This window comes from Mustela nigripes, chromosome 9, assembly GCF_022355385.1.
Source record: "Mustela nigripes isolate SB6536 chromosome 9, MUSNIG.SB6536, whole genome shotgun sequence".
In the NCBI taxonomy this organism is placed as follows: Eukaryota; Metazoa; Chordata; class Mammalia; order Carnivora; family Mustelidae; genus Mustela; species Mustela nigripes.
In genome coordinates, this window is record NC_081565.1 from 23,519,290 (window position 1) to 23,544,975 (window position 25,686).

A 25,686-nucleotide genomic window follows, 5' to 3' on the forward strand; every position below is an offset into this window, starting at 1 on the left:
TTGTGCCATTTACTGCACTAGGGAACACGGAGGGAGAACACCAGATTTAGTGGGTGGAAATCAAGCGGTTTGTTTTGCTCAAGTAGTATGTAAAAGGCCGGTGTCAGGATGGTTCACGAATGGGGAGACTGGGGAGCCCTCAGCTTTCGGATGGTTGTAAGACCAGGAGAGTCCAGGAGATAGACAGGATCTTGCCCCCGCAGGGTCTGTGGGCCAGAATGGGAGAGATGTCAACAGAAAGTGGTAATGTGAGATGCTGAGGAACTTATGGGCAAGTGAGTCATTCTGTTTGGTTAGAATCTATCTGTAAAACTCACTGATCTCCCTTTTAAAGGATAAGGAAGGGAACAAAGGATTATTTGACCTGGAGATCAGTTCATCCAATGACAGCAAAGTGTTAAGGCTGTTGGATAGAGTGTTAAGGTTAACGCTCAAAGTATTGCCTCCTCCTTCATGTTCTTTATCTGATTCATTACCAAGGCGCTTTAGTCTTCTCCACAAACCACCCTCACACTTGCCACTCTCTACTTTTTGATGGCTGCCATCTAAAGTTAAGACTCCTACCCTTTATTCCCCTGGTGTCTCTTACTCTGAAACATTCTGTTACCATTTAAAAATAATCATCCTAAATATTCCTGTCTTATCTGTCCAACCTTATTTTTCACTGTTCTTTGCCATCATCTTGTTCTCCTCACTAAATTGTAAAATGCATGGTGAATACTCAAGAACCGATCTAAATTGGTCCTCTCAGATGGCTGGTTAAGGGATGCGTGTGGGTGACAAATTTGAGTGGAAGTAGGAAAGTCCTAACCCTTTGGACCTCATGTTCTACAATTCATCATCCTTTATAGCTGGAGTATTATAAGATGAGCTCCAGATCCTCCCAGAAGCCAAGACATAATTCGTATGGTTCATTTGTGTAGTTAAGTATCATTGGTCTATATGACCTTCCAGAGTTTAACTGGAGGTTTCCAGGTGTCGGAGGAGCCTCGCTAGGCACTGATTCTGCATCAGGCCTGAGAAGTCTTCTGAATACAATTAAGCATTTGTGTTTCCTGGGTAGAAGAAAAGCTTCAGGAGTTCCATGTCAAACCTTTTATGTTTAAGTTTTACTTTTAAAATTCATTATAACAATTAGCCATGAGTATATTTCTTATGAACTATCTGTAAGACCTACATCTAAGTAGTGATACTTTTCTTTCCCACTAGGTTTTTGCTGAAGAGGGCTTAAAGCTTGCTTCAAGTGTACAAGTTTTCTCAAAACAGGTATTATGCTAGTCTACCTGCTTACTTAGTCTTGGTGGTGATGTCATGAATACCTACTTGCGGGCTATATTATTAAGTTATAAGGGTATTTGAGGTTTAAAAGATGGTGTTTGAGTTGTAACTTCTAAATTATATTTCAGCTGAAAGACGATGACAAGCTTATGCTTCTCCTGGAAATAAACAAGCTAATTCCTTTATGCCACCAGCTCCAAACAGTAACTAAGACACCTTTGCAAAATCAAGTGTTTCTAAAGGTAAAAGAAAGAGTGGGTTATTCAGGGAAACATTTGAGAAACTTAAACTTTCACCCTTCTCAGGTTTGCTTCTAGCCCATTTTTCTTCAGAGTCTTATTACCCACAGATAGGCAGTCTACTTCCATTTTTTCATGCCTTGATTGCAAGGATCACTTATCATCTGTAATTGTAACTGACCCCAGGGAGCAGTAGGTTCACCAAATAAATCAGCTTTTTGGATATGATTTATTCCACAACATTGAGCAGCTATCCTTAAATCCTGATGTTGTCACCTGTCTAACTAGGGCACAGATTCCTTAGAGTAGGGGCTCCCATTGTCTTAGGGAATTTAGCTTGTCCCCACAAAGCAGAGTGCCAGAAGTTGCAGAGTAGGGGGTTTGCTACCACTATTTGGAGTGTTTTAAGAAATGCCTAAACAGCTCAAAATAGAACAGGCTGATTTTCCATCCCTTCTTCCTGGGGTTCTGTGAAGTGGGTAGGAGACCTGGGCTGCAGGCCCTGTACTTGTGTTCAGGGGCCTCAAGTCAGCTCATGTGCCCTAATCCATATGCCTTCTGAGATCCATTTAACTTTCTACAATGAAGAAATCTTATCAGCTTAAAATAAAATCAAAGATACAGTCTTTTGAAGTACACATTGTAGAATTTGATTTGCTTGCTTTCTGTCATTATAGGTTGATAAGTGTATTACAAAGACAAGATCCATGATGGCTATTTTGGTCCAACTTCTCTCACTCTGCTATAAACTGCTAAAGAAGGTAAGATAGTTTTTCTGTCTGAAAATCACATTTTAAAAACTAGTTTCCAGAAAAATGCAAAAGAAATAGTTACTATTTAATATTATAATTCTTATTTTGAAAGTAAAGTAGAAACTAATTGTCTTAACTCTTTCCAGCTTCAGATGGAAAATAACAGCTGGGTCTCAGTTACAAATAAGGACTCCATGGATGGTAAAACTTGAGAAGCTTCTGGGGTCAGATCTCTTGAACAGCATGCGGCAAAGCTGGTATTTTTAGAAAGCAAATGATCCTTTATATTTTAAAAAATTCAACAGTTTTATAAGGAAAACAATTATGAAATATCTTGCTTTATTTTCTGATCATGAAACTGATGTGATGCTTTTTGACAACTAATAAATGCCTTGATAGATGCTATATTCCTAATTGCAGTGTGAATTTTCAGTGGGACATTACCATTAATGATGTTTTTGAAAAACCAAATATCCTGTCTTAATGACAGTTTAATCCAAAGAAGCTATTTTGAATATGTGCTCACCTTTGGCATAAATACCTTAATTTCCTCTTTTCTCCTCTTATTTAAGCTTATCATCTAGACTGATTTTCAGCAGAAAATATATAGTTGTCTGGGTGAACACAGGGCTTTCCTTAAATCTGTGGGCTCTTCTTCAGTTCCTCTGTCCACCACTGTGACTGGCCTCTTTGCTGTCCTGTCACAGATCCCCCGTGCTAGAAGCACACGTTTGTTCTCTAACAAGCATTTCAGAGCACACGTTTTCTGTTGTGCTGCAAGTATCTCAGCAGGGTGGTGGAGCTCACTCCAGGTGGCGTTCCTCCAGGAACTCACTGGGAGATGGCTTTCACTTCTTCTTCTGTAGCTGGCTGGCCTTGATTGTTAGCTGGAATCCTAAGCCCAACCTTCTCTATAGTGACTGATAGAATGGAAGATAGGAGACAACAATGGAACTAAGATGTTTAAAATAATGCTGAATAATTGTGCATTTTGTATATGTGCCTTGGGAATGTTTGTTATAAAACAAACATTTCTCATCTTTTTAATTTTAGGGTTTAAAGGTTTTCTTGGGTGTTTTTTGTTTGTTTGTTTGTTTTGTTTTGGGCTGGGGGTTTTATTGAAGAATCTGGTTTGTATGTTTTGCCCTTAAATAGTGTAACTTTGTTTTGAGCTCTTGCTAGTGCTTGTATCCCCAAACTGTGAAATTCGTTTTAAAATCTGATAGAACATGTCAGTTGCCAAATGGCAGCAGTTACAGAAGGTTGTCTGAGGATTGGTATGATTTGCTATCAAATCAATATTCACAAGATCCTGAAGAACCACAGTACTACCAATTAACTAGTCAATATTTTATTGAAGGAAACTTGAACCTACTGTAAGCCTTCATGAGAAAATGGGATACACTTGGCCTAATGACTTTTACAAAATACTTCTTTTATAAAAATTACCAGGCATGGGCGCCTGGGTGGCTCAGTTGGTTAAGTGTGTGCCTTTGGCTCAGGTCATGATCCCAGTGTCCTGGGATCACGCCCCACATCAGGCTCTCTGCTTGGTGGTGAGTCTGTTTCTCCCTCTGCCTCTGTGATCTCTCTTGCTTTCGGTCTTTGTAAATAAAGTCTTTAAAAAAAAAAAAAATTATCGTCTGACTTTTATTCCTGGAAACCAAAATATTCTTTAAAATCACACAGTAGGAATATGGGAGAATGTGGTATTTCTTTCTTTTAGTATCTTTAACATCTTGGTTTTCTGAGGTCTTCAGGAATCGTTACGCTACACAAAATGGGGATGTGCTGGTTTGTGCTTGTTTCCAGCTCACAGCTCATCAGTGTAGGTGTCTGTGGAGCTACTGCCTGTATTATGTCTTGTGGGTGTATTTAAGGGACTGTCACACTGGCATTCAAGTTACAAGAAGTTTTTTTGAGTCACAAATAACTTTTGGATTTTATTTACAAAATACTTTTAAATACCTGAAATGAGAATATTCTCTTATTTAAGTGGGGAAGGGAAGGAATGCCTTATGACTTCAACAGCATAAGAGGATAGAGAACCAAAGGAATGTACAGGTAAAGTTATTTCTTCTGTATTAAATTACATCTTCTGCTTTATTTACACAGATATTTAAATGTACACGTGTTGCAGCCTTTACGGAAAAAAATAACAATTTAAAAAAGCCCTTTTATTTGAAATTCAGTGTAAATGAGTAGACAATCTTATAAATCAGTTCCGTTTTCAGTTTAGATGACATGAAAGTTTTTGTTCCATTCAAAGGCATCTATATCTTTGGATGATGGCGATTTGTCCTTAACTTCTGGGCTGGCTGCCCCATAGCAAGAGTGTTGAGGCTGAGCGGCTACACTGTATATGCTGTAATTAGCAGCCTTACACCCCATCAGAATACTTCCATGCTGGGAAAGCCCTTTGTAGTTTTCAAAGCCTTTTCCGGTTTCCCTGATTTAAGAAGCCACAGTGTTACCCTGGACTTCATTTCAGAGAGAAAGGCCATCTGAACCGCACAAGGAGCGGGCAAGTATCCTCTGCCTCTCCCCTGCGACTTAAGGGGACAAGAGCTGGGGCAGCAGAAGTGGCACTGGCCTTTTTGGTAGCATCACTCGGAAGCAGACTGGGTAAAAAAAGACCTGATTTTTTTTTTTTTTTAACTTCAAACTAAGGGAAAATTGAGGCAAAAAACGATAACCGTGCCGTAACATTCAAACCGAAGCACGTCAAAATGTAATATTTACCAATGGATTACAGGATGATGGGTAAATTATTTTTACTTTGCTACTTAAAACTTTTCTGTCTTGTCCAAATTTCCTCAAAGTGCTTTGTTTTTAATCAAAAACATCCTTTGCTTGCCAGTTTTAGAAAAGCAAAAGAACAGAGTGGGTATGTGGGCAGGGAGGATCTGGGGGGCGAGTACAAAATGGGAACCAAGTCTTGTTATGCAAGACGAAGAGGGGAAACTAGGTGAAGCGGGACCATCCGGGCTCTCTGCGGATGGCGGGCGTGACGCCCGCGTCCCTTGTGCTGGTTCTTCTCTAGCGCAGGGATCGCGGAGGCAGGGCGGGGGAAGCGGGCCGTGGTACTCGTTCCCCGCGGCAGTCCTCATGATGTGGCTGTCGGGGCATTCGTGCGCTTCACCAGAACCTCTTCATACTGTTTCTGTGTCAGTAACCCTTCCGTTATGCTTTTACTTTCTTCAAATTTGGGCAACACAACCGCAATGTAGCCTTCGGTGGATGGCTGGGGAGGAAGTAGAATATTTAGTACTGTCAAAAGTGTCAAGTCAGATAAAGAGTACGTGCATGGGGTCATACTCTCTTCTGCCTCCTTTACCTTCTCTTGAAGAATAGATGGCTTATGGAGAATGTTTTCATTCACTTCCATCAACCGTCCTCTAACACAGCTATTAAAAAAAAAAGTTGTTAAGAAAAATACTACCTCTTTCTTTCTCCTAAATTGTGATTAAGAAGTAACTCACCTAGAAACGGTGTATTCTTCTCCATCGGAGCAGTAAATCTTACACAGAGGTGCAAGCTCTGTTAGAAACTGTGCCCCCTAATAATGAAAGGGAAGAAGTAATTAAGTGATGCATATATTCACTTTCCTTTGAGAGGCAGGCCTTGGTGTGGTAAGAGAACACCAGTTCCTGGAACTGGTGTTTTCAATAAAAATGACTTAAGTACAGAAAAACCACTTATTCAAACATTTACGTTAAGTGCCTACTATGGGCCAGGTGCCATCAAAGGCTCAGGGGGGAAGAGCAGACTAAGATGTATAACAGGTAGTTTAATTAAAGAGTAAGAATATATTTTATCAACGTTAAATGAGAAAGCTACATATGGCCAGATATAAAGATTTCAGAAATGTAGGAAAATCTATTAATAAGCAGTAATAGGAGATTCAACATGACAGTATGAAAGAATAGTATACAAATTTACTTTCATTACGATTCATAATATTTTTATATTAGAACTTACTAGATAAAGGAACTTCTTTATCAGGTTCAATCACTAACACTTTTTGAAGCAGTGGTATTTTTCTAATTAAAAAGAAGGCACTTTGAGGACAATTAGGAAAATACAGGAAGTTTTAAATAGCAAACAAGAATGGTTTACCCATTATCCTTATAATCCAGAAGCAAATACTACATTTTAACACTCCTCTGTTTGAACGCTATGGCATGACTGTTTCATGTACTCCCTTATGTCCATGTACTTGGTGAGGTTCTGACAAATACCACGGGAAACCGATTCATGCATGTCTGTTGCTCACTTTTTTCCCCGGAAATTTTCCTATAGTTAACATGGGTATTTGAGGTCACGATGCTATTCTCTATGAACTCTTTACCACTCAACATATTATTTTTTCCTCTCTTTTATAAAAAAGATTTTATTTATTCATTTTTATTTATTCATTTGAGAGAGAACTTGTGAGTGGGGTGGGGGTGGGAAGAGTAGCAGAAGGCGAGGAAGGAGAAGGACAAGCAGACTCCAAGCTCTTCGCAGAGCCAGACATGGGGCCTGATCCCAAGACCGTGAGATCATGACCTGAGCTGAAACCAAGAGTCAGATGCTCAACCGACTGAGCCACCCAGGCGTCCTCTGTACTCAAAACATTACACAGCATACAAATGCTACCACAGTAGCTTAAGTCGTCTGCATATGGGTACTTCATTTCAAAATAGTTCAGTGTAACTCCTCACTTTTGGGAGGAGGGGCTGGGGATTTGTCCCAAAGGGTGTATGTATCACTGGGTTTACGTTAAAAGAGCAGAAGTGTTTTGACCCTTTTTTTTTGGGAGAATAAATGATTGGCAGTGCTGAGAATCAAAAGCTATCTGTAGTGAGTTTCATATGCAGGTTCTTCTCTATTTTTCAGTAGTAACAACAGTGATACTATTTTGGAGAAAGATTTATCACAGGAACTTCACAAACACTGTTATACTTGTAGTTTGTAGACTTTTTTTTTTAAGAGAGAGAAGCTGGGTTTGTGGGGAGGAATGGAAGGGAGTGGGTAGGACAAAAAGAGAGAGAGAGAGAGAGAGAGGATCTCAAGCAGGCTCCATGCTCAGCACTAGTCCATTGCAGGGCTTGGTCTCACAACCCTGAGATTATGACCTGAGCCAAAAGCAAGACTGGGATGGATGCTCAACCTACTGAGGCACCCAGGTACTCCTAGAGACTTTACCTTTTAAGAAAGGCTCATGCTGGGGTGCCTGGGTGGCTCAGTGTGTTAAGCCTCTGCCTTCGGCTCAGGTCATGATCTCAGCGTCCTGGGATCGAGCCCCACATCAGGCTCTCTGTTCAGCGGGCAGCCTGCTTCTCCCTCTCTCTCTGCCTGCCTCTCTGCTTACTTGTGATTTCTCTCTCTGTCAAATAAATAAATAAAAGAAAGGCTCATGCTTTTCTAAGTCCATGTGTTTCCTGAGCAAGGAAAAATTAATTGCAAGGTATATTATTAGGGGAATTTCAAACCTACAAAGGGGAGAATAAACAAGGGTCGCCTATATTAGTGTGGGTAATTAGCAGAAACTCTTAGTATCACGTCAGAAAATGAAGGACCTACATCATCCACTGAAACCTTATCCAGTGAGTATGTGGGGATTCTTCAGTATGTTACTGAACTGTCTTTGGTGTGATCCTCTAATAAAATGTGTCCATCCTGCTGAAGGTTGTAGAGCGTAGCAATAATATCCTGTACTATGCAGCACCATGTGGAGGTACAGGGTGTGGCTAGGTATGTATCAAATTGGCAACAATTAAAGAATGGAAAATGGTAAGGATTAAATATTGTATTTTTTTCAGATGGATTTTTTTTTCACTACCTGAGGATGTATTTTTTTTTTTTAATTTACATTTGAAAATACATGGTAAAGAAGAGTTGGTCACCTAAATTTTATAGAACTCAGGATACTGGTTTAATAGAAGAGACAAAGTATCTTGTTATATTGGTATCAAAGTTGTCCTTTCAAAAGCTTGCCTTCCTCTTCCTCCACCCCGGGAATGATAGGAATGGTGGTACAAAACTGAAAAGATGACAAATCCTGAACCTCTTGAAATACCTCATTTTTTGGTCTAAGAATTTCTTTAGGTTTTTCTTTTTTTTAAGATTTTATTTATTTATTTATTTGAGAGAGAGAGAGAGAGAACATGAGTAGCAGGGAGAGGGAGAAGCAGGTTCTCTGCTGAGCTTGGAACCTGAAATGGGACTCAATCCTAGCACCCCAGGATCAGGACCTGAACCGAAGGCAGATGCTTAACCTACTGAGTCACCCAGGGGCCCTCAGGGTTAAAGTATTCTTAAAATCACATCAGAGGTGCCTGAGTGGCACAGTCAGTTAAGTGTCCAACTCTTGGTTTCAGCTCAGGTTGTGATCTCAGGGTCATGATGAGATCAAGCCCCATCAGGCTCTGCGCTTAGCACGGAGTCTGCCTGAGATTTTTCTCTCTCTCCCTCTGCCCCTCCTGCTTGTGGTCTCTCTCTAAAAGAAACAGATCTTTTTAAAAAAATCAGCACATCAAACTGTCAGAGAAGTATGCTGAGCATATGTCACTGGATTGTAAGACTGACTAGATCTATCATTCCTAAGACACTGAAGGTTTAAGTAGAGAAAGACGGGAACATACCCGTTTAAATTTCCCAGAGACCTTGTTCTGAAGTCGGCTACAGTTGGTACTGATTTGATAGGAGATGCTTTTAATTGTCTTTCCACTTTGAAGAACTGGATGAGATTCTGCCAATGTGATGACACATATTCTATAAGGATCAAAAACGTGAGGCTGTGTTATTGGTACAATTCTTCCGCATACCACACAGGACTCCTACTGGTACGAGAATACATGAACTGACATTTAAATGTTTAGTTAAACTATCATTTTGCCGCATTTTCCTCTGGCTACTGCTGGAGCTTAACTGCAGAAGGGAATGCAATAATAAAAGAGAAAATGAGACTGAATATCCTTCCCAGAAAAAGGAAGAGCACTAGAAGTCTTTACGCAGAACTGAGGTAGAAGAGAGAGAAGTAAGGCATCCCTGTATGTCTGGGATACTACCTGTGCCTCTACCCTACTCCCTTCTGTGATCCCTGGCAATTCTCCGTGGTTAGGCACAGGCTGGTTACTTCTGCTAGGGGCTGACTGACGGTGTGGTTCTCTATTTGGATGTTTGGGTAATCAAGTTTGTTGCACTGAAAGACTCACTTTTGTCAGCCAAACTCCTGTAATAAATGCCATTTCAACACAATGGAAGATAGTCATTTAGTATGTATTTGTTTAATCCAAGACAATAGGAGGCTATGAAACCAGAAATTAAAAAAAAAATTTTTTTAATTCCCAATTTGCTTACCGGTTGGAGTGCTGTAGTATACAGTGGTCCTCACAGGGTTTGCCTTTGACATCTAGAATGAATGAACGAGTCTGTTGGTTGTTGGGTCAATATTTACTGCGACTGTGTGGTATTTTCTTTGGTTTGTAGAGATAATTATGGAGACTGAACACACGCTAATCATTGGTATTCTTTCATTACTTAAAAACATATACATAAAAAAATATATAAAGGCTTCCTTTTTTGTAAGGTATTTAAAGAGATCTGGCCCAGATGAAATCCGTCATTCAATATTAGATGATTATTTATTCTTTGCTCTTTCTTCATCCTCACTTTAAAAAAATGAGTAAACTCACTATTTCTATTAGAAAAAGTGACATTCGCAATGCATTCTTTATATAATACAGCAGCATATGTTTTGTGGGTCAATTTTAGAGTGACCAACTCTTCCGGTTGACCCAGGACTGTCTTGATGTTGGCTCTGAAAGTCTCAGATTCTAGGAAATACCTCAGTTTTCAACAAACCCGGACGGCTAGTCACCCTAAATTTGGCTAAAACATCGTGTGCCAAAATATTTTAAAAGATAAGTACACCTATTACCCCTGAATGAGAGGGGGCAAGTAGGGGTTAGAGAAGGGTCCTCAACGATGCTCCCACCACTGATATTTACTGGGTACACAAAGCAGGACAACACGGTTTTCTACTTCCAAGTGACAAGTATACGATTCTATCCATACTGTTAAATTCTGCTTTCTAAATGCCTCCATTCTAACCCAGTTCTCCTCTCCGTCTCTGCCTGTAGCACAGTTTCGAGGACTGAACCCGTCAAATCCTTGCAGGCACTCAGGGCGATTGCAATCCACCTTCCTGGGGGTGGTGCCTCGTCTTAGGACTATCTTCCCGCAAGCGACCCATCCTTGAACTCGCACTGCGACGCCAGCCCCTGAGTGCACCCGGCTGTACGGCAGGCCTCCACGGCTTTGCAACTGCCATTGCCTCCGCCTAGAAGGGAACAGAGGCAGCCAATTCCTTCTGACAAGTGGAGGAAGCGCCGGGAAAACGCGCGTGACTCATGATCTGTCATCGCTGTCCCTACAGCATCAGGTCAACGCGGCCGAGCAGAAGCCGACATCATTCTCCACTTACCGGCTTTGTACCAGCGAGTGAAGTAACGATCCACGAGCGACGGCACAGTACCTTCCGCGGCCGCGGGCTCGGTGGCCATGGCGACCGCGGATGCCCCTACCCCGCCCTATGGTACCCCAGCACTTCCTCCGAGCAGGCCCGGGAGGAAGGCGTACTTCCGGCGCGCGGCCCGCGGAGTGCGCACGCGCGCTGCTCCTTGTCCCGTGGACTCCACCACCGGAGCTTTTTAGCACTGGGTTTCGGAGTCCGACGTCATTGCGGTTATCGAATACTATAGGCTTGGCGGGAGACTGGAGGGACAGGAGCGGAGTGGCCACGCCGCTCCCCACCTTTAACTTGCCGGGGCTCTGGAGAAGGCCGGCCACGCCCCCTGCGCCTCGTGACGTCACTCCCGCGCCGCTGGGAGCGTGTTCCACCTGGTTCCCGGGATCTGAACAGTCTCGCGGACTGCCCCTCAGCCCAGCTTCGGCCACTACTCCCCGTGGTCGAGCTACAGGGTGGCCCCGTGCGTGTCCTAAAAGCTGGAGAGTCGCGAACGGAGAGAGGCGTGTGTGCAGCCTCGCGCGGGCTCTGGAAGGCCCGCTCTGCGTGGCGGGTGAGGCGAGGGTGGACGCACCGCTGTCTGCGGGTCCTCGGAGCTCGTCGCAGGTGACCGCTCGAACGACTCCCTCGGGGTGGAGGGCACGGAATCGGGCGTGTGCTCGGAATGTCCTAAGGGAACCCTTGAACGTGCAGCCTCTGCCTGCTGGAGGAGGCCCCGGAGTGGAGTGCGGCGTGACTGCTTCTGCCCTTGAACCTTAAGTTCTCTTTCTGCAGACATGCCAACTGCTCTCTGCCCGGGCTCTGCGCTGCATGCAGGGGACGACGTGTTGCTCCCCTGGCTGCACATTTACCCAGCCTCTGAATTCTTTGCCGGAGTGGCCAGTACCGCGGAACAGGTTAATGGGCTGCTGCTATTAGTGGATTGGATGAGAGTTCCGCGCTGCTGCTCGCGTCTACGACTTTTTTTCGTGGAGATGCCTGCTTTGCTTCTCCATCTCTATGGCCCTCTCTCGGGTGTAGGAGACCTCCATGTAGGCAGTGACTTGTCTTCAGATCCTAGCACTCACCAAGTGCTCCGTAGATGTTTCATGGGGCCTACAAACCGGGCCGTAGGATCGATGAGACGTTGCAAAGGATTGAAAATGCATATTGACAACCAGGGAACTAACCAGTAAATGAATAGTTTAATATGAAATGTGAGCAAAACGAAGGGAAAGACCGTTTGCATCTTGGGGGGCAGGAAGAGTAGAAGAAATGCCATGTCCTCAAATAGAAACTCAAATGAATAGAGAATCGCAGTACTTCGTTTTCCAAGTGGTATTTGATGTGCTGGTGAGACACCCTTGAGATAATAATAGGAGGTTGAGAATGTCGGTTTATTGTTCACTTTGGGAAGGGTTGGGGCTAGACATGTAGATCTAATCAGTATATCTGTGAGCTGTACCTGTAGTCGTGGGCATGATAATTGGCCAAGAGCTGAGAGAACAGAGGAGCAGGGTGGAGGAGTTGCCAGAAATTTCAGAGAGGATACAGACTTGATCTGTGTTATGAAGAGATCTATGGCACAATTAAGGGCTGGGAATAGAGTAATGGAAGGTGAGAGAGTTGGGCACTGCAGAATGAAAAGAAAGGGTACTAATAATGTCCTGGGGGAGGGTGGAGGATATGAATTCCCTAGACTTGAAAAGATAAGGGAATAAGGGTGTAGGTGTGAAAAGTTAGAGAAGTTCCTTTTGAACTTAGAAGGGTTGGGATGGGGGGAATGAATGATGAGCTCGCCTTTGTTAGTGATTTTGGGGGCTCTGTGACTTGAGAACTCCAGTTGTTTGCTGTTTCGGTTAGTCAGGGTCCAATCAGGAAAGTAGGGATCACACAAAATTTCAACAGAATTTTATATGAAGAATTAGTTAAGTTGCTCTTAGAGAAATAAAAGAAAGGGAGCAGTGAAGTAGTGTCAAGGGTAAACTGATGGAAGTAGCCACAGCACTTAGCTTAAGGTTTGGGATTTGAAACAAGGGAAGATGGAGTTATCATGACTTAATCTTGGAGGAGAGGCACTATTAAGTCTGGGACTCAGACTTCTGGTGTTGATGACTGTGGGAGGAGAGGCACTATTAAGTCTGGGACTCAGACTTCTGGTGTTGATGACTGTGGAATTCAGAGGAGGAGTCCCGCGTTCTGGATTTCAGTGTCTGGAGAAAGACTGCCTGGTTAGTGCTCGTATCTATTGGGGGTGAGGTTGATGAGCTTCATCCTGGGAGTACTAGGAACTGGGACCACAGACCCCTTCAAGAATGAAGGCCCATTGCTGGGATGACAGTGACACGTACAGCAAGATAACAGGAAAAAGAAAGTCCTCAGTTCCTTCTGTCTTTATCCTCCAAATTCTTACCATGGGGCCCTTGGACCTCAGGGCTCCACAGATTGTTGGTAAATGGAATCCAAGTTCACAGCAAGGGGTATGAAGACATTTTGATGATCTGATAATGGGAACAGTAATAGCATGGTTATTATTAGATGGGAAACTAGCATGAAGACAGGAGACTCTACACATTGGATCCCAGTTGCCTGTCTGTTCTCTTTTCTTGCTCTTTTGTTACTCGCTTATTCATGTCTAACCAGCAGTCAGTCTCTCATCGTGAATCTGCCCATCCTTTCAGATCTGTGTCACTGGTCATGTGTATATTTAAAGATGAAAGGTGATTTTAAATTTCTTTAAAAACCCAAGTTTTCTACATAGAATTAGGTCTAAATTAAAAACCTGCATGGTGTAATACAGTTCAGACAGTTTCCAGAAGTTCTTGAATGTGAGTGTCACCAAAGCTTACAAAACCATTGTTGGTCTTGATTTTCTTCTTTACTCCCACCATGTATCATCTTGCCTCCCTCTTAACGTACATTAGATGTAACTTATTTTATATTACACTTAAAATTCTGTGCAGTGGTAGGAGAAGGCTTAACTCATTATATTCTTACACCGTCATATGTATGAAATGCAAGAAGAGAGAATTCACCTTGGATGAAGGTAATAATAGGGCCATTCTGTTCTATATATTTGCCACGCCTACCGTAAGTTAGGGACTTATAATTATAAACTTTAAAGGGATCTGAGTGCAAATACCCAGCGTGTTAACATTAATTTTTTTTTTCCTCTTAGCTAACATTGTGCATTAAAGCAAGTCTGATTTGGCCAGACCAAAGTAGGTTTCCTATTTATCATCCTTTTTCACCTTTTCTATTATACTGGCAAAAACTAGGCCAGGAAAGCAGAATTATGTGAAGTATGAAGTAGTTTTATCAAGTGATCAGGCTCTTTAGATGTTGGTCGTCATTTTGAAGTAAACTGCTATAATTTCATAGTGTCTTTATTTTCTCCCTGAGAATAATAAATACTTTTATTTCTGTCTTTAATTTCAGCATTATTTTTTATTTAATTTTCTTTTTTAAAAAGATCTTATTTATTCATTTGACAGATAGAGATCAAAAGCAGGCAGAGAGAGAGAAGGGAGCAGGCTCCCAGCTGAGCGAGCCCGATGCAGGGCTCGATCCCAGGACCCTGGGATCATGACCTGAGCCAAAGGCAGAGGCTTTAACCCACTGAGCCACCCAGGCGCCCCTCAGCATTATATTTTAAATGAACATATAAAGCCAGTTTATGAATTTATTTGGTGATATTAAAGCCATTTTATTCTAGATTTTCTTTAACTGACAGTATACATACATATATATGTATACATATATATTATGATTTATAAATCAGGTTATAAAGATATTTTTACATGCAAAAATGAAATGTTTTCCTATTTATTGGATCTTTTCAACTTTGCTGAGAAATAACTGATGTTAAATCTTTTTGAAGAAAAAATTGTGAAGTTGAGGATCTTTCCTCTCCCATAAAGTAGGAACGTAAAGTAGATTTCAGAGCCTCAGTTTGTAGAGCATAGATGAACACCCTGAGTTGGTGAGGTTGCTAGCACACATCCCTTTGTGGGTTCAGATTAGGTCTGTTTCTTTTTTTCCTTGGCTATTCTCACTACCACATCCCTGCCCCTGAACCATTTTGCTTCTCTGAGTGTCATCTATCACTAGTAAGCTTTTCCTTTCTCTCAGTAATCCTTCATCAAGAGGTATTTGTTCTTTTCTTTCAGGAATTGCTTCATCATGAGAAATCTAAAGTTATTTCGGACCCTGGAGTTCAGGGATATTCAGGCTCCGGGGAAACCTCAGTGCTTCTCTCTCCGAACTGAACAGAGGACGGTGCTCATTGGCTCAGACATTGGACTGATAGAAGTAGACCCTGTCACAAGAGAAGTAAGTTAGTGATGGAGAATGCTAACGCTTGCAGGACCCTCAACTTAATTTTTTCCAAACCTTCCCCTAGATAGTCTTTAGTTTAAATCTTACTGAATTCATATTCTCCTAAACGAACATTCCCTTTGCTTTATATTGGTGTCATATTAGATATTACTTAAATAGTAACCTACCCTTAACTCTGCATCTGTTTGAAATGTAAGTTGACAAGATCCTGAGTTTGTATTTTGTTTGGGTGCCCTGTTTTTTACTTTTCCATCATGTAAGTAACAGTGAATCTCAACAGGGAGAGCAAATGAAAATTGTAGAGGTTTTTTTTTTTGTTTTGTTTTCTATTCCTTTATTATTTTAAAACTTTTTAAAAATTTTATTTTTACTATGGTTTGCCATTAGCAATTACAGGTGCCTGTGCCAAAACCAAAGATTCCAGATCACCAAACTAATACAATTCTCTTTATACAATTTTACACAAAGTTCCAAAATGATACCGGTCCATCACAGTAATCCTGTGAAGAAGTGTGAATGTGTAACAACAAAGTTTTGTACTTGCTCAACATTGAGAGATTCAGAGATGTTAAGTGATAGCCAAATTTACACAGTTGGAAGATGCCTGATACATTCTTGAATTCCAGTCTCTGACCATTATGTTTAGGATTCTTTTCAGTATATACTAAAACAAAAACAAAAATGAAAAAATCAAGAAAATGTTCATAGTAGGATATTGACTGATTTAACCTTACCAAGTATTATTTATCAAAAATATTGACTTGACTTCAGAATATTGCACAAGTATATAGTTAAAGCATCACTAGGTAAATGAAATTGGTTACAATAAGTACTAAAAATTTGTTCGTTTTGTATTGACCATTGGCTTGTCTTTTTTTTTTTTGTATTGAACATTGTATTGAACATTGGCTTGCCTTTAGGTTCTGTTCTTGCTTTTAGGTTCTGCTCTTCTTTTGAATTTATTTTTATTTTTTATTTTTTATAAACATATAATATATTTTTATCCCCAGGGGTACACGTCTGTGAATCGCTAGGTTTACACACTTCACAGCACTCACCATAGCACATACCCTCCCCAGTGTCCATAATCCCACCCCCCCCTCCCAACCCCCCTCCCCCCAGCAACCCTCAGTTTGTTTTGTGAGATTAAGAGTCACTTACGGTTTGTCTCCCTCCCAATCCCATCTTGTTTCATTCATTCTTCTCCTACCCTCTTAACCCCCCATGTTGCATCTCCACTTTCTCATATCAGGAAGATCATATGATAGTTGCCTTTCTCCGATTGATGAAAATTGTAGAAATTTTTAAAATTGTGTTTCACCCTCCATCCTGTGCCAACTAAATCAGAATCTTCACTGCTGGATTCTGAGTGTATAGTGTATGTACATATGTGTGTGTATATACCTACATTTACATGTATGCATATATATGTACATGTGTGTATATATTTATAGACATACTTAAAAAATCTTTGAGTTGATGCTGAGATCTTCCTTTAATTAGATATTTTGCTACTAATGTATTTTAGGTGATTACATCCTTAATTCTTTTATCCCATACTACAGAAATTTTAGAAAACCGTAGTTTTTTGGTTTTTTTTAAAAGATTTTTAAAATTTATTTGATACAGATCACAAGTAGTCAGAGAGGCAGGCAGAGAGAGAGGAGGAAGCAGGCTCCCCGCTGAGCAGAGAGCCCGATTTGGGGCTCGATTCCAGGACCCTGAGACCATGACCTGAGCCAAAGGCAGAGACTTTAACCCACTGAGCCACCCAGGTGCCCCAGAAAACTATAGTTTTTAACTTCATGGTTTTTTTTGTTTTTTTAATTTTTTATTTTTTATAAACATATATTTTTATCCCCAGGGGTACAGGTCTGTGAATCACCAGGTTTACACACTTCACAGCACTCACCAAAGCACATACCCTCCCCAGTGTCCATAATCCCACCCCCTTCTTCCAACCCCTCTCTCCCCAGCAACCCTCAGTTTGTTTTGTGAGATTAAGAGTCACTTATGTTTTGTCTCCCTCCCAATTCCATCTTCATGTTTTATTGGGCTTTTTTTTTTTTTTTTTTTTTTTTAGACCTTTCTTTTTTCTTTTTTTTTTTTCTTTCTTAACAAAAAGGTCTTATTAGCTTTTTTTTTTTTTTTTTTATTAAAGATAGTAGTGTTGCGCTATTTCTGAAATGAAAGTTTGGATTTTAATCTAGAAAAAAATTGAAAGCTTTTATATTAGGAAGGAAGCATTAATTTTTTTTGAAAATGTTCTTGCAAATAGACTGGCCTAATTTACTTATGTATTCGTTTTGGTGAAAGGTGAAAAATGAAATTTCTTTAGTGGCTGAAGGCTTTCTTCCAGACGATGGAAGTGGCTGCATTGTTGGTGTTCAGGACTTGCTGGATCAGGAGTCTGTGTGCGTGGCCACAGCCTCCGGAGATGTCATACTCTGCAATCTCAGCACGTGCCAGGTAAGTGGAGCAGTCCAGTGAGGAGGAACTCTTGCGCATCCTCACACAAGTTGTGTGTTTTCTGTAGAAGCTTAAAAAAACTGGAGCTAATGCTTAAGTATTACATTTAAGCATTTTGCAAATTAGAGCCTTTCCGTGATGTATTTCTTTACAAAAAGTTGTTGGCATGGCTTTGGCTATATTTCAAAAACTCTCTTTTGTCTGCTGATGCAGCTGGAATGTGTTGGGAGTGTGGCCAGTGGTATCTCTGTCATGAGTTGGAGTCCTGACCAAGAGCTGGTGCTTCTTGCTACAGGTAGGCTTGTCACTGTCTCTCACTGTGACTTTTATAAAACATGACTCCTAATATCTTAGAGGCTTATGTTTTGCAGGGTTTATTAAAAAAAACTTGGAACAGTGATACCAGCATTGTAATCTAGAGAGAATGTGTTCTTTTTGACTTAAGTTTCACCTCTTAATACATTGTTTTAAGAAGTTATTTCATATTACTTTTTCAGTTTTTGGAAATGGGAAACAAAGCTGTAGAAGTTGGAGAATCTACAAGCTCCACAGTTGTAGCTAAAAATGTTAACAATATTTAACCTGCCCAAGAGGAAGAGTCGCTATAAACCTATTCTAAAGACCGCTTTTACAGCTCTTTTAGGAGCTCTCATGAGCTCTTAAAAATTACTGTTTTTCCTTTAAGGCTTTTCATTCCAGATGAGTTTCTGTAAGCTGGGACCCCTCTGATGAGGTGTGTGTTGGAAGAGATACCTTGGTGAAGTGTTGAAGTTAATAGAGGAAGCCTAGGTAGACTTTTATTTTAGCTCTCCATACAAAAATGTCTGAGAATAAGCACCAACTAACTTAGCTGGTCAAAGATTTTTTTTTTCTTTTTTCTTTCTTTTTTTTTTTTTTAAGATTTTATTTATTTATTTGACAGACAGAGACCACAAGTAGGCAGAGGGGCAGGCAGAGAGAGGAACGTAAGCAGGCTCCCTGCTAAGCAGAGAGCCCAATGCGGGGCTCGATCCCAGGACCCTGGGATCATGACTGGAGCCGAAGGCAGAGGTTTTAACCCACTGAACCATCCAGGTGCCCCTTTTTTTTCTTTTTTCAAGTGAGAGTCAAAATATTTAGAACGAATTATATCTTCCCTATTCTGACTCTAAACTCCTCCACTCCAGTTCTATAACTTCCAGTGTTGTAGTTACTTACAAAATGCCGAATTTGTTACATGAAAACAAAATCATTCTTGTTTGTGCCTATCCAAGGTCAACAGACCCTAATTATGATGACAAAAGACTTTGAACCAATCATGGAACAGCAGATCCACCAGGATGATTTTGGTGAAAGTGAGTATAACTTTGTTCGAAACATTTTGTGATCTGAAGTTCCTCTCAGGTTTGATCATTTTCTTGTACATTTTTTTATTTAAAATATTTTTTTAATTTATTATTTTATTTGACAGAGATTACAAGTAGGCAGAGAAGCAGGCAGAGAGAGAGAGGAGGAAGCAGGCTCCCTGCTGAGCAGAGAGCCCGATGCAGGGCTCCATCCCAGGACCCTGGGATCATGACCTGGGCCGAAGGCAGAGGCTTAACCTACTGAGCCACCCAGCCGCCCCCATTTTCTTGTACATTAAAAGCCACATCGTAAATCCCCAAAATTATGAAACATGAGGCCTTGTGTGTTAAATGTCTGAGAAGCCCATTCCTTTAGCCTGTTCCAGACTGTAAGAGGCTGGTGCCTCTCTGAGTCTGAGAATTCACTTTGCCAGTGACCTGGGGAACAGAAATCTGCTTCATGGTGCCTGCATAGTTGTTGCCCAGTGCTCAGGACAGGCTTAGGCTGGGACTTCAATGAAAGGAACTGTGCTAGCTAAAATAAAGAGAGCATTTCTGGGGTACAGTTTTGGGGCAAAAACAAGAGAAGTTGGATAGAAGGCTGATTTTTAGTTCTTGCTGATTAGACCTGACTCTACATTTTCTTGGGAACCAGCAGATTGTTATCTTGCTTATATGTAGCTGGGGTGATTTGGGCCTTGAATCTGTGGTACTATTTTTTTTTTTTTAAAGATTTTATTTATTTATTTGACAGAGAGAGATCACAAGTAGATGGAGAGGCAGGTAGAGAGAGAGGGAAGCAAGCTCCCTGCTGAGCAGAGAGCCCGATGCGGGACTCGATCCCGGACCCTGAGATCATGACCTGAGCCGAAGGCAGCGGCTTAACCCACTGAGCCACCCAGGCGCCCCGAATCTGTGGTACTATTGAAAGGGGAGAAGGGGGCAGGGGTTTATCGTATGTAAGAAGCCCTGACCAACATGAGGACACCGGATAGATGGCGGGATGAGGGGAGAAGTGATTTTACTTTTGTTGATTCCTGACCTCATGCCTTCTTGTTCTGCCAACTCTGAGAAATCATTTACAAAATTGTTACTCATTTATTCATTCAAAAACAGTTTACTCAGAAATGATTTTTGAGTAGGTGCTATGAACACAGCAGTGTGTTTGGTGCTGTGGATAATTCAGGTCTTCCTTTGAGGAGTCCCATAATAGCGTGATGTGTAGGTATTAGGGTAGCATGAGGGGAGGGAGGGAGCAGTGGGGAGGGAAGACCTCCCAGACCAGGCTGGAGTGAACTGAGTCTTGGCCGGGCTGAAGTCGTTTTGGGTTGGTGAGAGTTGAGGGTGGAGAGGAATGGTCTAAGCAATGGGTTAGTCCATTTCAAGGCACATATGCTTCCTCAGTGAGTCACGGCTTGTTGAGGCAGCTGGGAGTACTTCTGTATTGCTGCTGGCAGGACATGAGTGTGGCTTGAAGTAAACAGGATAGATTTTGATTAAGTTTGGTAGGGAATTTGGATATACAGATGATCAACCATTAAAGGTTTTGATGGTGCAAGATTGGTTGATTAGTGGAGAGGGCAGAGGCTGGAGGAAGGGTGATCAGATAGGAGAGGTACAGGAATCCAGATAAGTTGGGTGTGGGGCTAAAAGGAGGAGTGAATTCAGGAAAGATTTTGTTCTCAGAAAGGGGCATACATTTTTGGAATTATCTGAGAAATGTCTTTGCACTATGTATGCATGGTTCCCCTGCCATTCTAGCCAGTTTGAGAAATAGCAGTTTAAAAAGTGAAATAAATGGGCTTGGGTGTGTAAGGTGAGGAAGAAAGAGTTAGTGGGACTCTAGTCAGAAGTCAGGTGATGGGAATAAAGATGGCAGCAACTAAGAGGGAAGGTAGGGAAGTGCTGGGCTCTAAGCGAGAGGTGGTGAGTTCTGTTCTGGGTTTTGTTTAAGGGCCCAATGGGATCACCATGTGGAGTACGAAGATACAAGGAGCTGGAGCTCAGGATAGGCCAGACCCATGGATTGGGAGTCAGTGGCAGGGAGGGAACCTCCCAGTCTTGGGAGGAGGTGAAATTGGTAGGAGCAGGTATGGTACTGGAAGAGTCCAGGATCCCTGGTGGAATTCCTGGGCATCTGTTTTGATGATAGAAGTAACCAGCATATCTTTGGATGGGGAAGTGCACTGGGCCTGGCTAATCCCACTAACTTTTTCAGAAGAAGCCTAATAGAGGAGTGTAAGTCAAGGGAGAAGGTATCCAAGTTAGAGTCTTAGGTCTTAGATATATATATGTCAGTACAAAAAAAATCAGTCTGTGGAGTTGTGAGTAGGTATTTTTCCTCTAACCTAGGGGTCGACAAACTTGTTCTGGGAAGGGTTGGATAGGAGTTATTTTCAGCTTCGCAGGCCACTTAGCCTCTCTTGAGGTTACTCACCTCTACTAATGTAGTGTGAAAGCAATTGTAGACAACACATAAAGGAATGAGCACCTCTGTGTTCCAATAAAACTTTGTTGTTTTTCTTTAGATGCAGTTTTATTTATTTGATAGAGCATGCGCACGAGCAGGGGGAGTGGCAGAGGGAGAGGGAGAAGCAGACTCCTCGCTGAGCAGGGAGCCCTGTGTGGGGCTCGATCTCAAGACCCCAGTATCGTGACCTAAGCCAAAAGCAGATGCTTAACCAACTGAGCTGCCCACATGACCCATTAAAACTTTATTTGTAAATGTAGACATAGGCTGTAGTTTGCTGATCCCTGCTATAACCCCATCGCATACTGTCTACTCCCATTGGGACAGTCGTCTTGCTTCATTCCTTGGTCCTTTACATCTCTCTGGAAGAGAGATCTCTGGAAGGTTTCAGAAGCACAAGGGTGTGCACTGGGGTAGGTATTGCTGCTCATAGACAGTTGCAAGGTACACTTTGAGGTATTATAGTACTCACATGTGCCCATGCAAAGCAGACAGGAAATGTCATGCTGACCCATAATATATAGAAACTATAAAAATAGCCCTGCTTCATCAGAAGCAGTGACAGGAGGGAAGTATTGGGTTTTGGATCTGGCTGATGCTTTTAGAGACATCTTGGTAGTACCTGTTGCCAGTAGATGCCTGATTCTCCTCCAGGAGCAGGGGGCTGCATTATTTTAGCATCTCTGATTTCATATTTTATGCGAGAGAAAGACTACGATTTAAAGAGAACCTCAGGCTAGAAGGCAAATAACCTGTGTTCTAATTTTGGCCACTTCCACAGTCTGTGTCTGTGTGAGGAGTGAACTCTGTAATCTAAAGTTCCTTCCACCACCGATAGGGAGATGGGATACATTTAGTTGATTGAATGCTTATAATCAGAATTTTATTCCCAACTCTCGTCTTGAGTTTAATGTTCTTATCTATGGACGTGTCTTGTAAATTCTTCATTTTCATTCTTTTTACTTGCATAGTAAAAAATATGTTGCCCATATTTGTTGACTGTTATCAAGGGAATTCAGAATATATAAGATGGCAGTAAAGTGCTTTCCCAAATAAGACCATTTCAAATTCTTCAAAAATCATTGCTGTGTATAATATGGAATATTGGTTTTTCAAATATTGAGTGCTGGTCAATGTATTGAGAGGTCCGAGAGGACTCAAATAATTTCCAATGACTAACTTAATAAAGAATAGCAGTGAAACTGCTTTTTTTCATTTAACTTATTGGTTGTCTTGCCTGTTCTCTGTCCATTGTTCCGTAGGCAAGTTTATCACTATTGGATGGGGCAGGAAGGAGACGCAGTTCCACGGATCGGAAGGCCGGCAAGCGGCCTTTCAGGTGCAAATGGTAAGATTGGTTCTATGGATACAGAGCCTTGACTGGAACAAATAGAGAAGTTTTGCTATCTACCAGAAACTCTGGGTGTCCTCTTATAGGCTGATAATGGACAGAGCTCTTGTGCTTTAGTAAAACTGAAACTGTTTTGAGCCCTCAGGGAAAGAGTCATTCTAGAAAGACCTTTTTTCTTGCCAAGTTGCTTTGTAATTTCTTCTGTATAGAGATTAATTATAACCAATTCTCAGTTTAAAAAATATATCATCACAGATAGAAATGAAACATTTTGTGTATCTTTTCCTCTTACTCTTTCTTTCCTTTCCAGAAAGAGCTGCTGCCTTTCATTCGCTGTTGATCATTTACATGGGTGTTTTCACACTTTTTTCCTACATATATATATTAGATACTTTGTATGACTTTTTTTCCCTTTGGATGAAATTCTTTGTTTTCCTTTTTTATGAATACCTTTTGAAGGTAGAACTATAGGAGTTAGTGATAATGGGTTAAATGTGGGGTGAGAGAGAAAAATTGAGAATGATCGCAAGATTTGGGCTGAGCAAATGGAAGCATATCATTTATGTTACATGTAGACGTTTCCATGAGCTCCGTGGGGCAGGTGGATCAGTAATACACTGCCTGTCATTTACATTGTCCATCCATAATGAGTTCTCATCTGTCATCTCTTAACCCTTCGCTAGAGGAGTTTGTGTTCTCCGCTGTAGGGCAATGTCATTGAGATTAGGTCTTATTCGATGGCCTGTGTACTCCCTCCTGTGTAGAGTGTGGCACTGGTACCATTCTGCTGCACCCTGTTACTGGAATGGGGAGTCTCTCTCTTCATGGCCTTTAGGATTGAGATGCAGGATTGAGACCATTCTTCTTTCCATACTGTGGAACATAGAGTTCTTCTGTGTTTTCGCCCATTGCTACTGGTTTTACTGCCTCAGGTTTTCCCTGCCTGCCTTCCTCTCATCTTCTTAACTCGTCTCTGTACTATTGTGAAGCTTACACAGTCATCAAAGAACCAGAAGTCTACCCTCTTAGATTTAGATAAATGAAACATTTTATTTCCTTATCCTAGATACCTGGCAGATTCCTGAGCTCATTTTATTTAATATCCAGATGTGCAGCTCTTTTCCTATGTTGCTGTGCTTGGAGGCCACTTTTTTTTTTTTTTTTTTTATGCCTAAAGACAGATTTTGTTTTGTTCTCTTTTCTTGATGATTTCTGGGCCTAAGAGACCTTCTAGAAGGCTTCTTGAGGATTCTGTGAAGTTGGTTTTCTAGATAGTTGAAACCTCATGTAAAAGATGTAACTTTAATAGCCTGGGGCTTGTTTGATTCTGGGCCATTTAAGTCCTCCAGTAACATTTGTGCTCCTTCACCTCTTTAGTACGAGTCGGCTTTGCCCTGGGATGACCATAGACCACAAGTGACGTGGCGTGGTGACGGCCAGTTTTTTGCTGTGAGTGTTGTTTGCCCAGAGACAGGTATGGAAATAAATTGCAGTTAAAGAAAAAAAAATTAATGAAGTTCAAGGAGGATTTTTCCTTTCACTTTCTTTCTTTTTTTCTTTAAAGATTTTATTTATTTATTTGACAGAGATTATAAGTAGGCAGGTGTTGGGGTGGTGAAGCAGGCTCCCCGCTGAGCAGGGAGCCCCACGGGAGCTTGATTCCAGGACCTTGGGAGCGCGACCCAAGCCAAAGGCAGAGGCCCCAACCCACTGAGACACCCAGGCGCCCCTCTTCCTTTTGCTTTCTAAAATTATACATACAAGGTGCTGCTTTAGATATTAAATGCATTTAGAGCTAAGAACTAGAGGAATTCTTTGAAGTCATCTGGTCCAGCCTCCTACCTGTTGGGTATAAATTCTTAACCAGATTAATCTACTTGGTGGTTTTCATTAATGAGATGTTTGAATAGTTCTGACTTGACAACATTCTAAGTTTGTTTATTTTGACCCTGCCTGCTGCCCAGGAGCTCGGAAGGTCAGAGTTTGGAACCGAGAATTTGCTTTGCAGTCGACCAGTGAGCCTGTGGCAGGACTGGGACCAGCTCTGGCTTGGAAGTGAGTTGGAGAAGAAACTTTGTTAACTTCTTCCTCTGAGAGGATCTTGGAACTACTGGTAGGGATAGTGGTACCTGTTGAGTACAGGTGTTAAAGTAACTCAGAAGGATATTAACTTCTCATTTGTCCATAAGCCCATATCTTTTTCGTTTTCATTTTTCTTCATTTTGAATTCAATTTGAGTAATGGATTCAGAGCTTCTTCACAGATGTCATTCCAAGGCCTGCACATTTGACAACTTATAGGGCAGGCCTGTATGAAGCCACTGTGTATCGCAGAGAGTGGTGCTTAGAAGGGAAGTCATAGTCTACAAAGCTCTATGGGGCAGTGGAGCTCTGGTGAAAACTGGGAAAAGGGGTCTCTTCTCTGCACAGCCCACAAGCTCTTTCACTGGAAGGTTCTGCTTGCCAAGGAAAATGCAGGCTGGATTCAGGCTCAGTTTACCTCCTGTCCGGTCTCTGCAGCTGCCCTGAGTAAAGTCCGAAGAAATGTTTCCTTTTCAGTAGCATCTGTTACATGCCAAACCCCTAGGTCTCTGGGTTTTAGATGTCATGTTTCCTACCAGTGTTTGAATGACGATTGAATGATGGAGCAAAGAGAGGGATTTAAATTAAAACTGTAGAGACAAATATGAACAAGATGAGGTGATTGGGATATTTTAAGTCGATTGAGAATTCTTATGAAGCACCTGAGCCTGGAATGGTCGCTGAAGTCATAGGCTTGAAGGAGAGCTACATTATGTTTTTATAAGACATTATATTTGGAGTAGTTTTAGAAATTTATTGTTTTCCTTTTTAGAAGTCACACTGGTGCAGTCTAAATTTGTAAGTCTTTGTGGGTAAATGGAACCTTTGTGCAGATTCGGAAGAGGCATCTCTCCTCTGGGCAGGCTGAAGTGCTTGGCAAGAGACGTGC

General features: G+C 41.5%; 3 protein-coding genes across 5 annotated transcripts in view; 2 read left to right on the forward strand and 1 right to left on the reverse strand.

Annotated features, from left to right (window-relative positions):
• The window catches only part of CTNNAL1 (catenin alpha like 1), a 63,159-nt gene extending 60,483 nt beyond the window's left edge, over positions 1 to 2,676 (forward strand). For both annotated transcript variants that reach the window (XM_059411124.1, XM_059411125.1), the window contains exons 16-19: positions 1,210 to 1,266; positions 1,407 to 1,520; positions 2,195 to 2,278; positions 2,416 to 2,676. In XM_059411124.1, coding sequence (XP_059267107.1) covers positions 1,210 to 1,266; positions 1,407 to 1,520; positions 2,195 to 2,278; positions 2,416 to 2,481 — 321 coding nt within the window. In that variant the 3' untranslated portion in view covers positions 2,482 to 2,676. The remainder of the gene's footprint in view (positions 1 to 1,209; positions 1,267 to 1,406; positions 1,521 to 2,194; positions 2,279 to 2,415) is intronic.
• A 153-nt stretch (positions 2,677 to 2,829) lies between these two features.
• ABITRAM (actin binding transcription modulator) lies at positions 2,830 to 11,092 on the reverse strand. The gene is made up of 6 exons (XM_059411126.1): positions 10,743 to 11,092; positions 9,617 to 9,668; positions 8,899 to 9,028; positions 5,752 to 5,828; positions 5,607 to 5,676; positions 2,830 to 5,513 (listed from the first exon to the last, which is right to left on the reverse strand). The coding sequence occupies exons 1-6, from the start codon at positions 10,819 to 10,821 to the stop codon at positions 5,376 to 5,378; spliced, it is 546 nt and encodes a 181-aa protein (XP_059267109.1). The 5' UTR covers positions 10,822 to 11,092; the 3' UTR covers positions 2,830 to 5,375.
• ELP1 (elongator acetyltransferase complex subunit 1) overlaps positions 11,034 to 25,686 on the forward strand; it is a 60,292-nt gene continuing 45,639 nt past the window's right edge. Inside the window, exons 1-8 of one of the 2 annotated variants that reach the window (XM_059411123.1) lie at positions 11,034 to 11,390; positions 14,933 to 15,095; positions 17,418 to 17,570; positions 17,784 to 17,865; positions 18,824 to 18,904; positions 22,628 to 22,713; positions 24,094 to 24,190; positions 24,681 to 24,771. In XM_059411123.1, the coding sequence (XP_059267106.1) occupies positions 14,946 to 15,095; positions 17,418 to 17,570; positions 17,784 to 17,865; positions 18,824 to 18,904; positions 22,628 to 22,713; positions 24,094 to 24,190; positions 24,681 to 24,771 (740 nt within the window). In that variant the 5' untranslated portion in view covers positions 11,034 to 11,390; positions 14,933 to 14,945. Of the gene's footprint in view, positions 11,391 to 13,962; positions 13,985 to 14,932; positions 15,096 to 17,417; positions 17,571 to 17,783; positions 17,866 to 18,823; positions 18,905 to 22,627; positions 22,714 to 24,093; positions 24,191 to 24,680; positions 24,772 to 25,686 lie in introns of those variants that run through there. The other variant, XM_059411122.1, reaches the window with a different exon arrangement.

Coding starts and splice junctions, on each gene's coding strand:
- ABITRAM (XM_059411126.1), bottom strand. CDS start 10,821: ATGGCCACCGAGCCCGCGGCCGCGGAAGGTACTGTGCCGTCGCTCGTG. Junction 9,029..9,616: donor ATACTACAGCACTCCAACCG/GTAAGCAAATTG, acceptor TGATCCTTATAG/AATATGTGTCATCACATTGG. Junction 5,677..5,751: donor GAAGAATACACCGTTTCTAG/GTGAGTTACTTC, acceptor TTTTTTTAATAG/CTGTGTTAGAGGACGGTTGA.